Genomic DNA, 12,243 nt, shown 5'->3' on the forward strand with positions numbered 1-12,243 from the left:
AACAAACAAAGAAAAAAAACTCCAGTTTCTTAAGGTAGGTCGCTAATGTAGGTCTGACACACACCGATAAAATCCTCAGAATCCATGAATTCTTTGGTTGGATCAAATTCACTTCAAGTGAGACGAACCCAGAAGAGAGAGGAAGAGGAAACGGTGCCAGTGCCACGTGCTTAAAGGCAACAAGACACGTGTAAGTTTCACGCCACGATCAGAGACGTAAGCAGTGGAATTACTAACGTAAGAAATAAACAAAATAAATAAATAAAACAGCTACAACAGAACAGTAAGTTATTTGTTTTTAAACAGAAATAAACAAATATCTTTTATAAACTGTCGTTAATTTATTCCGTAGATTCATTCATTCATTCATTCATTCATCACAATTTCTTGTTTCAGATCATGTTATTTAAAACCGTTATACTGCCGTCATCATCCTTCTGTCTCAAAGCTTTATTAGTTTATTTCTTTCAGTTACTAAACATACACAAGTGAATTGCCAGGAGCCATGACAGAACATAATTATATTGTTGGCATAAAATGTGCACCTTAAATTTAGCTTCTGTTATTATTTAACATGACCTGATATTACAGGATTACACAAAGAGCAGGTATCAGCTTCTTTTGTCTGCAACACATGGTCGTTATACATTATACCTAACAACAATAATAATAATAAGAATTATATCCCACAATGTGAATGTAATAAAAGTGATGAACTTGGATGGTAATATGTGAAAATGTGACCCTCTGTAGTTTACTCTCTGACTACACGCCTTTTCGCCTTTTTTTCCGAACTTTATTTCTTTTTCTTTTATCACATAAAATAAGGGTCCTGGCTTGTTTTGGGTGAAAACTCACCTTTAATCCGCCTCTTCTTTCCGCTCTGAATATAGCATTAAGTAAAACTAATCTTCTCTCTCTCTCTTATACTTTGACCTCATGTGTTCATGACTCTTCACCTCTGTCTCCTCTCACAGGGAGAAGATGATCTGCAGGATGCTGCTGCTCCTCATCCTCATCTCATCTGTCTGTGGTCAGTTTACATCTTCAGAAACTTCTAGATGTAGTTTAAAGCCTCCATGTTCCAGTTCTCAGTGTGTCTGCTCCTCTCTTTCTCTCTCTGTCTCCTCAGCAGCAACATTTGTAGTGAATGTGACACAGAGCTCCTATCAGGCAGAGGAGAACCACAACATCACTCTGGAGTGGACCTTCACCACCAAACCTGACGTCTCCTGGAGGTTCCTGTTTATCATCTGTAACCTGATAACTGATCCCAGAGTCTTAACCCTGTATCATGTCCATGGAGGTGTTGAGGTACCAGAGTCTCGGCATGAAAAGTTTGCAGGACGAGTCCAGAGTGACAAAGACGTCCTCAGAAAAGGACGAATCAGACTTCATGTATCCAGACTCAGAACTAATGATTCTGGTCTGTATGTGTGTGATGTGAAGACAGATTACGGCTTCAGCTCTGAAAAATGTCAACTGAACGTTACCGGTGAGTTAACCAACTTTCTCCTTTTTTCCTAAAACATTTTCTTCTTCCCAAAGCAAGTTTAGGATTTTCTGTTCCTGTGTTTGTTCATGTTTTTACACCAAAACCAACAAATGTTTCTCTCATGTGTGAATGAAAACCTTGTGATGCTCATGGTGGTAAAACTTTGTCATTAAGAGTTACATTTTCTTTTTCAGCAGTTTAAGTTTATGTAGGGAAACTGAAAGAAATTGACAACATATTAAAAAAAAAAAAAACAGTCATGAATGTATTCACTACGTTTTTTGTCCTTTACAGCAGCTGCTGGTCAGGATCAACTTCAGAGACCAACTGAGAATCAACAACCAGACAATCGAGGAAGAATCGTCCTCTCTGCTGCTCTGGGACTGATAGCAGCAGCAGCAGCAGCTCTGATGATCAAACTCATCTCAATCATTTGTTTTAAAAAATCTACTGAGAAGACGACAAACTTCAGATCAGCTGTTTATCAGAAACCTGAAGGTCCATGATGCTGATTTTTCTGAACATCCAGACACAACTCTGTCCTTTTTTCTCTGTTTTTTCCCACGGAGAGAAACAAACAATAAGAAACTGAGATTACCAACATTTGTGTCTCTCTAACATCTACATTAATATATGAATATAACAATACTTAAAAACCATTAACAACGTCAGAGACATTACTACAGGAGACGCCCCACCACTGTAATAACACATGGATCCAGTAGATGGCAGTAATGCAGCTTTAACAGAGTCCATGTTGACTCAGACAGACTGCTGATCATCAGGAAGGAAACTTCTCTACTGATGAGGACGTTGACTTGTTCACTCTGTTGTTTCCTCCTGCTGCTTTAAAAAGGTGTCTGGACCCAACAGGACACGATGATCTGGACTCTTATTATGTCTGAAACCTGTTACAGGATTTCCTCCTTGCCACTTTGCTGACCAGGTGTGGCTTGTATAGCACTGATTGATGACGACCGCCCTGTACCTGGTCAGGTGTTTGCTCCTCATGTGCATCCTTGTCTTTTGGTGTGGCTGGTTTTGCAACATTTGATTAAAAAAACAAATGTTGCTGCAGATTAACAGGATTAGATTTTGTGACGAGAAAGAAGAGTTCTGAGGGATTATGAACATATATTGATGCTGAGCGGCTGCAGCAGCCTCCTTTAATGTCTCCAGTTCACTTTCCTCTATAAACTGTTCCGGATGACAAAGACTCCAAAGTCTCTGATCCCAGTTTCTATCAGAGGGGTATTGCACGAAACCAAGATAAGGGATTAAGCCGGGATATGTTGGTTATCCTGGCTGAATTTAGCCCTAAGTCGGTTGCATGAAAGCAGCTCAAACTAATCCCGGCCAAGTTACTGTGGTGATTTATCCGCTGCAGCTAGCCTGCTCCAGACCAGGCTAACTGCTCAGGCTAAGATTAATCCTAGCGAGTCACCTGCATGTCCAACGTCAATTCTATGAGGAATGAATGTGTTTTACAGCATGTCCATGGTCTTCCTAATTATGGCGCGTCATTTTAATCATCCAGTATTAAAATATTACACAGTCACTGTACATTTAATCGAAATCTGTTCGTAATCGCAACAGCCTTTTTATATGGATTCGAGTTGTAGTATTATTATTCTATTCTATTCTACAGTCATTTAGCAGACGCTTTTATCCAAAGCGACTTACGTTTGAGAGTAAGAACAACACAAGCATGAATTCAAACAAGATGGGACGTCATAATTAAGTGTTAGTCAGACCGCTTTTGAGTCCAGTTGGACCCAGGTGCTGTCGTGTAGTACTAGTGCAGTGCATATAATTTTTATTTTTTTTAGTCATTTTATTTAAATACAGGATCACGATTTCATCACACAATATCAACTTGGTCATAAGTGCATGATTTCATCAGGCCAAGTGTTATATTGCTATGCTAATGAAGACTGCTCGTCAAATTGCTGTCAGAGGTTTTATAAATATGTGGTTTATTGCATTAATTGAGATTACAAAACACAGCGGATGAGGTTACAAAGGTGTATTCAAAGAAATCCGTGACGAGGGCAATGTAGAATATTCAGGTCCAACTCCCCTTTACCTGTTCCCTCTTCATAATGGCTTGCCCTTTTTCTGGACGATGTGCTGGACGAGGAAGCCCGCATCCTCAGAAGAGCATTCAGACGTGAACGAGTCTTCAGGGACAGGTCAGATCCCCTGGCCTTTGGAGATGACTATGTCATAGAAAGATACAGATTTTCGGGTGATGGACTAGGATATTTATGTAGGCTGCTGAGTCCAAAAATACAGCACCAGACAACGCGAAGACATGCCCTCACTGTACCACAGATGATCTGTGTCACATTGAGATGGCTTGCGAGTGGGAGCTTCCTTTATTCTGTGGGGGATGCAGAGAACCTCAATAAAGGAACCATTTGCCGGACAATCAGATGCGTTTGTCTGGCGCTGAAATCATTCAGCAATATATTCATCACCTTCCCTGGCCACAGAAGACCCCTCTACATCAAGGAGGAGTTTTACAAGATTGCAGGTAACCTCAATTTTAATGTGCACCCATTAGTTTCTAAGTATATCTGTCACAGTTGGATACTCACTATTTTTTGTTACAGCTTTCCCTAACATCATTGGGGCAGTGGATTGCACACACATAAAAATCAGACGCCCCTCAGGTGAACATGAGGGAGATTACATTAACAGGAAATCCTTCCACAGCATCAATGTTCAGGTAAGAGTGATTTGTGGTTATGACCTACATGAATCTGTTCTGTGCATTTAATGACCTTAATAGGCTACACTAAATATTTCAGATGATCTGTGATGCTGACTGCCTTGTGAGCAATTTAGAGGCAAAGTGGCCTGGCTCAGTGCATGACTCTAGAGTCTTTCGGGCTAGTCCAATTTATGAGAGACTTTCACAAGGTAGCCCACACATTTGTACTGTAAGCACCTTGGACATTGTGTGTGTAACTCTGTTTTCTAAATTATATTTTGTATTATCAGGTGAATTCTCTGGTGTGCTGCTGGGAGATAAAGGATACGCCTGTGAGTCATTCCTCTTGACTCCCCTTGCAGATCCCCAAACCCCACCACAGCAGGCCTACAACCATGCACACACCAAGACAAGGGCTCGAATCGAGATGACCTTCGGCCTTCTGAAATCTCCGTTTCAGTGCCTGCACCACCTGAGGATTTCCCCGGACAGAGCCTGTGATGTTATTGCTGCATGCGTAGTACTGCATAACATTGCAGGCCTAAGAAAGGAGAGACCCACCCCCCCCCCCCCCCGAGTGGCTGTTGATGTTGACTGGGAAAATGCTCCCATCTTCCCGGACAACATTAATGGCAGACTTGTCAGGGAGCAATATATTGCAAGTTTCTTCACTTAATTTTTGGATTTAGCCCCTTTATTTAATAAAAGAGCTTTTCCTGTGTGAGCATTTTGTTTAGCACTGGTGGTTCTTTGAAATTCTTTTACATTCATGAAAAGAGGACGGACACCAATGTTCTAGTTCTTTTTTTTTTTATTAAGCAGTCATTTGTCTTGGTTGCTTGGATCCTACGACAGCAAAAGTAACAAGGATTAAAACACTGTATTGCAGATATGGTTACTGTGTGCATTGAAACACTCACTTCTCTTTCTAGTTTCTGGATTTCCAGGTCCAGTTTTCGTGTCCAGCGTTTAATCTCTAGATCCAGCTCTATTTCTTGGAGCTTTCTCTTTTTGAGTCTGATTTTAACATCTGCCAGCTCTATCTGTCTCTCCAGGTGCTTTGCATAAAGCGTTCTGACAGTTTGTGAGGTCTGTAAGGGAAATGTCAATTAGCACAGCAGGATTTGTTCATAACGTAAATTTACTTTAGCCAATACTCACAATGTTACCAGGCCGCTTAGGAGACTGTGCAGCATCCGGGTCCTGTTGCACATTTTCTATTAGCACCACATCACTGACTTCATATCCTTCATGGAATAAATAAGCAGGCCAATCCCATAAAATTGATATGCCTCAAACCTTCTGGACTCCACTGACACAGTCTCCTCATCTGCAGACGTGCATTCTGCAGCTGCAGATGTGCCTTCCCCCTGCCGTATACATGTAGCGAGAGGACTTGGATTAAGATTTCACAGAACACACCAAGCCTGTGATTTGGAGACACTGTACTAACCGGATCATCTTCTGGTGGCTCCAAAAGTGTAATTGTGTTCCCAGACACTGCAAGGTTATCCAAAGTCAGACACTATATTATATTTGATTGTGTTCCATGTGCAGTAGAATTGCAGTACGTGATGTAGGCTACCTTGTATGAAGCGGACAGTTTCTGTGGCTGGGACAGAGTCAGTTATTGTCCCTCCCTGGATCCCCTCCATCACTGGCCTCCCTTTATTTAAATGGAGGCCAGTTCCTCTGCTGGAGTCACATCCTGGCTTGGTGGGCCGCCCCCTGTGCCAGTTCTATAGGCCTTTTTTTTAACTGCTACAATCATACAGACATTGAACATGTCAGCTCATCTATTCACCTCATTTGTTCACGGTTATCTACTTTGGAGTCACTTACCAGCCTGCAAAATGTTCTTATATTTAATTTTTTCTTGCTGCAGGTCCTTTTATGGCCAGACAGGTTTGTCCTTTATGAAGGACAGAAAGATAAAATAGATAAAAACGTTACATGAGGAAAATAGATTAAATGACACATTGTGGATAATTGTTTGCACCTAATCATACTCTACATTTCCTGAGTAACATGCACCTGCTTGTCACTCTTAAAGTATACAACAGTTAGTGGATTTGAAAAGTAACTCCTTTAATTGTAGCCTAATTATGACAGTTCCAGTGGAGCACTCTTTATTAATTGTACAGTTTTTGACCACTTACGCATTGAACCGGTCGGCTATTGTCTGCCAGGCTCTCTCGCGTTCTTTACTTATGGCATTGGTATTGCCTTTTTTCCATATAATATCCTTAACTTCGTCAGAGAACTCCGTCAGGAGCTGTTGTTCAGCGGCCGTGACGTAGGACGCGCGACTTTTATCCATTTCCCCATCGGTGATTCTGTGAGCGATCGCGAGGTCTGCTTCAGTATGCCGTGCACACGCACTTATCCCAACTATCTTCACCTGGCTTAACCTAGCCGCACCTTCTCATCCTGGCTCAGCAAACGTGCAATCAATTAAGCCAGGATAGGCCGCGCAAGCTAGGTCAAGCTGGGCTTGTTTAATTATCCTGGATTTCTTTATTCTGGTTTCGTGCAATACCCCTCAGGTGTCATCAGGATATGTTGCTCCATCTCACATCCCAGAAAACAACAAGGATCCAAAGCTGGTACCACAGAACTGGTCCTGAATCTGCTCTCAGACATGATGGTTGGAAAAGAAATGTTAGAATCCTTCAGTGAAACGACAAAATATTTTCTGATGAGTTTCTTAATGTTAAAGAATAAAATTAACTACTGAGAAATAAGTGATGTTGTGTTTCTAAGGTTTTGGTTGAATGAGCCTCATCAGGACCTCATTTAGACCTGATGCAACATGTGATCGTCTTCTTTTCAGACCTGACGTGACATTTGTGTGGGTTCATCTTGTAAAGCTCACATGTTGTGGGCATCATGATTATTATCCAGACTGGTGATGCCTTCTTTAAGCTGACGGAGTGACTGGTGTTTAGCTCTGATTCAGTCCAGATGAGTTAGTCTGAAGGAAACTGGAGCTTCAGTCTGACTGTTTTACCTTCAACCAGGAACCAGAGAAAACTGCTGCCATTTCACATCTCTGAAAAACTATTTTACCACTTTCAACGTTTCTCTCATTAAACTTTTATATGATCTATTCTACAAATGGATGTTTCTGACTGACTGGAGATACATCCCTGTTCTTACAGCCTCTACTGGTTTTCTACCTAAACAATAAGAGCTGAAATCTAAATTTAAGGGAAAATTTTTTTATTTCAGCTCAGTAAAATAATTATCAATTTCAGACAAAAATCTGATTCATTAATGTGGATTTTATTTTAGTATTTCTTAGTTACACAGTGGGAGAGAATAAGTATTAGATAATGATTTATTTATGACTCTTTATAAGAAAAACTCAGAATAAACCAGATGAACTGGATGTGATGGAAGTTTACAAGATATTCTGGGTTTCATTAATCCACAGTCATTAATTGAATTCTAAAAAAGGAAAAGAAAACATATATTAAAGATTTTAAGATCATGTCAAAGTCAAGCTGTGTTGAAGTTGGGAAATTACAAGGGATTACACGATAGAGCAGCTACATTAGTTTCTTTTGTCCATTTTGCACCACGGAGTCATCTGTTTATGAAATTAGGAGAAACCTCGAATAATAGTTAATAGCTAAAAATAAAATAAATAAAATCGCACATTATTAATGTATTGTAAGAAATGAACAGGGATGATATCATGGTAATTGGTGAAAATGTGACCCTATTTATCTGCACTTTACTCTCTGACTAGAACTCTTTTTAATCTTTTTTCCAAACATAAGTTTTTTTTTCTTTTTTTTCTTTCTCACATAAAATATGAATGCTGGCTTGTTTTGGGTAAAACTTTGTAAATAAACACGACCTGATATTGATTCTTTTTCAGACAATAATAGTAGTGTGTTGACATGTTTCGTCTGTCATCTGCAGCCTTCCTCAGAATCGTCCTCTGACGCGTTGCTGGCGTTTTCCAGCTGTTTTCCAGAGGTTTGTCCGTCCCAGCAACCTGCCAGGTTACTGCTTGTTGATTCTGTGTTTCTCATCATTGCTGACAGTGGTTTTCCAATTGCGACGCCTGCTTTTAGTCTGTAGGTATGCAAAATCCACTTAAAATAAGTGGATTTTGCAACAAACTGGAGGAGGGTGGTTTTGTCTTCAGTTGTGAGGTTTGTGCGTGTTTTGAGTATCCTGTCATTCCGGATGTGTTCCTGTAAAAAGTGACATTGACGGGTTTTTGTGTGAGAAGAGTATTTCGCTTTGAGTGTTCTTTTCTTGTCTTCTGTGGGATAATTTGTGAGTTACTCGTATGTGGTGGCGTCCCATTGCCTCCATCTGCCTTTCATGAGTTTGTGTCCATAACGACGTGTTCGTCCTTTGTCGGCCCATCGAATAATGATGGCTGTGTCTATTTTAATCTGTTGCTTCTTATTCTTTCTTAGTGAAGCTGCTTTGCGGTAGTTTGGCTTCCTGCGACTGTCACGTAGCTCTGATTCTAGTCCCCGATTAGTTAGTCCCTGATATTTTTGACATGCCAACGCCGAAGCTAAGACTCACTGTGGTTTAGTTTTTGGTGTAATGACTAAGTTTAAACCTTTTGATAGTAGTCTACTGTTTTTTATGATTTTGTGAGTGCGCTGTGACAGGTTTGGTAAGTAGTTTTTTTGTTTGTTTTTGGGAGGCAAGAAGGTGTCTGCGTTTCCGCGTTGACTGAGCTCGTAGGCTACACGACGTCTGGTCTTTCCACTGTATGTACGGCAGACATTTTTGTTTGGTAAGCAGTTTTTTAGTTTGTTTGGGAGGCATGAAGGTGTCTGCGTTTCCGCGTTGACTGAGCTCGTAGGCTACACGACGTCTGGTCTTTCCACTGTGTATGCGCAGACATTTTTGTTACAACGCGATAGTTACAAACGTCAGTTCAACAGCAGCGATGTACCGCGTTTACTGACGGACTGAAACTGAAGCGCAAACCCTTATTTTAGTTCAGTAACCATGGTGACAGAGTGTAACGTTGGTAACGGCCGTCACTGCGTTATGATGAGCGAACATGTGCCTGACTGACTGTAAACAAAAGCATCACGTGCATATTCATGTAAAACGCTCGTAGTTTACAGCAGATATTTTAAACCCTGACAGGCGTAAAGTTGCCTCATCCAAAGCAGGAAGGAAAGTAAGGAATTGCGGGCTGAAACTGTCCTGCGATTTCAACCAATGAATTTAGAAGATGAAGACACAACAGAGATCGATAGATGCAGTTTTGATGAGTTTAATATGTTGCACACAGGAGAAGACAACTGAATAATTTAGATTTTTCCTTAAAAATAATTAAAAATGTTCTTATTTGCTGCGAGGAATACAAGGAAGCTTCCCTATAAACAATCTGTCTCCTACATCAACAACGTCTTTGTCAAGTTTTTCTCCTTCAAAATAAGAGTTCCGTGCCGGAATAACTTGGGTGCACCAACTTCCTGGTTCCTTAACCAATCATATGCGACTCTCCACGGTTGCCTAACAACAACAACAAGGCAGCGTTTGGTATTTTATGTCGGCAAAAGAGCAGCAGCGTGCAGGTATGGAAGCTAGTAAAAGAAGCGGACCAGAAATAGTTTCAGAAAAACCTAAAAAGCCTCGGCATCCTGCTAAAAAAAAAGCAAACGACCAAAAACGGAATAAAACAAGGATCACTATTGGGGAATCTTTTGAAAGGTGGAGAAGTCTGAACTGGCAAAGTTGCTCCTCGACAGGTAAGCACCAGAATTTAGCTTAAATTAACCGAAAAGTTTATCTTGATGTGTGGCAGGAGGTTGTTTTCCTCCTGGCAACTATGTGGCATTGCCAGTCTTGCCACAGCCGCCTGGATTACCATCTTGATTAGAAGGTGGCGTGACAGCCCTTTTAACAGTGGATGTGTTGGCTCTGCCGGTCCTTTTCCACCTTCAGTCTCCCGTGGTTGTTGTGGCTGGCGCGGCTAAGCTGTAAACTTGGCGTGCTGCCTGCAGAGGGTCGGGCTTCCACACAGCGCAAGTGGCGGCTGGAGTGTGGTGGGGGCTGACTGCTCCCTGACTCCTTTTGATGCTGCCTAGTTGCGGGACCTGGACTCATTGACCTACCAGGCTCGTGCCATCTTAATTGACTCCTTTTTTTTTGCTTGTTTATACCACTTTGCTGTTTAGTTAGGTTGCAGGATTTTTTTTGTTTTGTTTTAATTCTTGTGCATGTTCTTGTGTTGGATTGTTGATTTTGTTTTGTTAATGTGTAGCACTGTGATCTCTGTGTTTTAACTGCTCCCTCCCCTTTTCTTTTGTCAGGTGTTGCTGGCCCAGGGCAGCTGCCCAATCCCTGGTGGTGGTCTACATTCCCTTTCTTGCTGTGCAGTGTAAGTGTGAATGTTTACACGAGTGTTTAGAACGCGGACCCCTGCCATGTGCTGGGTCAGCCCTAACAGCGAATTCTGTTTTTTTTACCACAGTGCTACCATTATTTTGGACCCGTTTTAAACTTTATTATTTTCATATTGGATTGTTTAATAAAGCCATACTGTTTTATATGACACGTCTCTGGCCTGTGGTACCCTTAACAGAAACCTAACCGGTGGTGTAGTTCCTGGACTGCGTAGCTAGTTGTGGGAAACCAGGGGCGCTGCTAGTGATTTTGGGCCCCATGAAAAGAAACTGAAGTGGGCCCCCCTCATCTGAATCACTTTCAACATCTTCAGCTTGATTTTCAATGTTCTCACTCTCTGCTGTCTCTCTGAGTCTTCCTACATTCTCTCGTGGTGTATCCTCATCATCTGAATCTGTACCCTCTTCGATGTCTTCCTCCATTTCCACTCTCCTCTCTGACAAACTTGAAGATGATCCTGGACCTGGCTCTGTAGTGTACATGGCATACAAAATTATATAGTATCTCCAATGATGTAATGTAACTTGTAATAGCATCACAATCATTATTTCTGGTGGCCTCCCACTATTTTGTTTTAAAGGTGCTTTCAGTGATTTCACCAACAATGTGAAGGGAAATTGATTTGACTACCAATCCTCCACGTCATTGTTTCTCTCATGTAGCAGCACATGAAGTCTAATTTATCTCCACATCTGTAGACTCACCGGTGAAGCATTAGATTAGTGGGGAAACATATATGATGCTATATGGTTGTTGCTAGTTAATCTTCTGATATCTAGAAAATGTAAATATTTCTCTGATTGGATTGAAAGCAGTCACCCAGTCTGCTGCACTAGAAATGTCTCTGTTCCTACTGCAAAGCAGGAGGATGAGTCCAAACTACTGACCTGGCCTAATATTACAGAGATAGCTGAGCATTTTCTAAACTATTCAAATCGGTCTAAAATAAATAAAAAAAAATATATTATTATTAATTCTGAACTATTTTTCTATTATACGTTTTTTCTTAACAATAATCAATTAATTCAACACTCAGCTGCCCACCTCCTTCCTCAGGGGCCACCTGGACATGTTCAGGTGGGGAGGGGTGGGGAGGGAATGTCTGGCAGCAGCTGCTTCGGCTGCTCTCGTTTCTGTTCGGAACATGCGTGATTTTATTTTTTTATTTTTTCCTAGCAGAGCTGCTTGCTAATTGTTTGCTAATTGCTAATTGCTAATTGTGAAATGAATAAAATCCAGAGTTTTATTCAGAAATATGAGCTAATATGGAGCAAAGTGAGCTAGCTTATATGAACAAAGTTTAGAAGAGACAACAAGCTGATGTTCCACAACTTTCCATCAGACGAACTGACTGACCACCTCGCCTCTGAAAGAACTGGGTGACGTACTGTCCACCCCTCTGTTCTCTCTCCAGCCTCAGCTTTTTTTTTTCTTTTCGTTTTAAGCTTCCTGACTTATGAGGCATGCTGCCGTCTTCGCATCCACTGGCTGTCTGTCTGTTGCGCTGCTTCGCAGCTGAAGGAGGTGGACTGAACCATTTAAGGGAAATATAGAGGGGGGGTTGAGTGTTCAGAAATGTTTCCAAAACAAAAAAACTTTTGCATTGTGACTAAATTGTTTGCATGATTGTAAG

The 12,243-nt window shown here is 41.2% G+C and overlaps 2 protein-coding genes across 4 annotated transcripts; both read left to right on the plus strand.

The window, feature by feature from the left end:
- Nucleotides 1-875: 875 nt before the first annotated feature.
- On the plus strand, nt 876-2,736 carry LOC121639813. 3 transcript variants are annotated; one of them, XM_041985356.1, is made up of 3 exons: nt 876-1,033; nt 1,136-1,495; nt 1,790-2,736. In XM_041985356.1, exons 1-3 carry the CDS (start codon nt 985-987, stop codon nt 1,999-2,001), a joined length of 621 nt encoding a protein of 206 aa, XP_041841290.1. In that variant the 5' UTR covers nt 876-984; the 3' UTR covers nt 2,002-2,736. The 3 variants fall into 3 exon arrangements, with proteins under 3 accessions (XP_041841290.1, XP_041841289.1, XP_041841288.1); XM_041985355.1 differs by having other exon boundaries at nt 935-1,033; nt 1,133-1,495; nt 1,793-2,736; XM_041985354.1 differs by having other exon boundaries at nt 935-1,033; nt 1,133-1,495; nt 1,790-2,734.
- An 880-nt stretch (nt 2,737-3,616) lies between these two features.
- LOC121639823 (putative nuclease HARBI1) lies at nt 3,617-4,930 on the plus strand (the record flags this gene model as incomplete). The annotated part of the gene is made up of 4 exons (XM_041985379.1): nt 3,617-4,031; nt 4,111-4,226; nt 4,309-4,420; nt 4,502-4,930. Coding segments are annotated over 4 exons (1,029 nt in total), but the record flags the coding sequence as incomplete, so codon positions are not given.
- Between the last annotated feature and the right edge of the window lie 7,313 nt (nt 4,931-12,243).

The sequence above is a fragment of the Melanotaenia boesemani genome, chromosome 5 (assembly GCF_017639745.1).
Source record: "Melanotaenia boesemani isolate fMelBoe1 chromosome 5, fMelBoe1.pri, whole genome shotgun sequence".
In the NCBI taxonomy this organism is placed as follows: Eukaryota; Metazoa; Chordata; class Actinopteri; order Atheriniformes; family Melanotaeniidae; genus Melanotaenia; species Melanotaenia boesemani.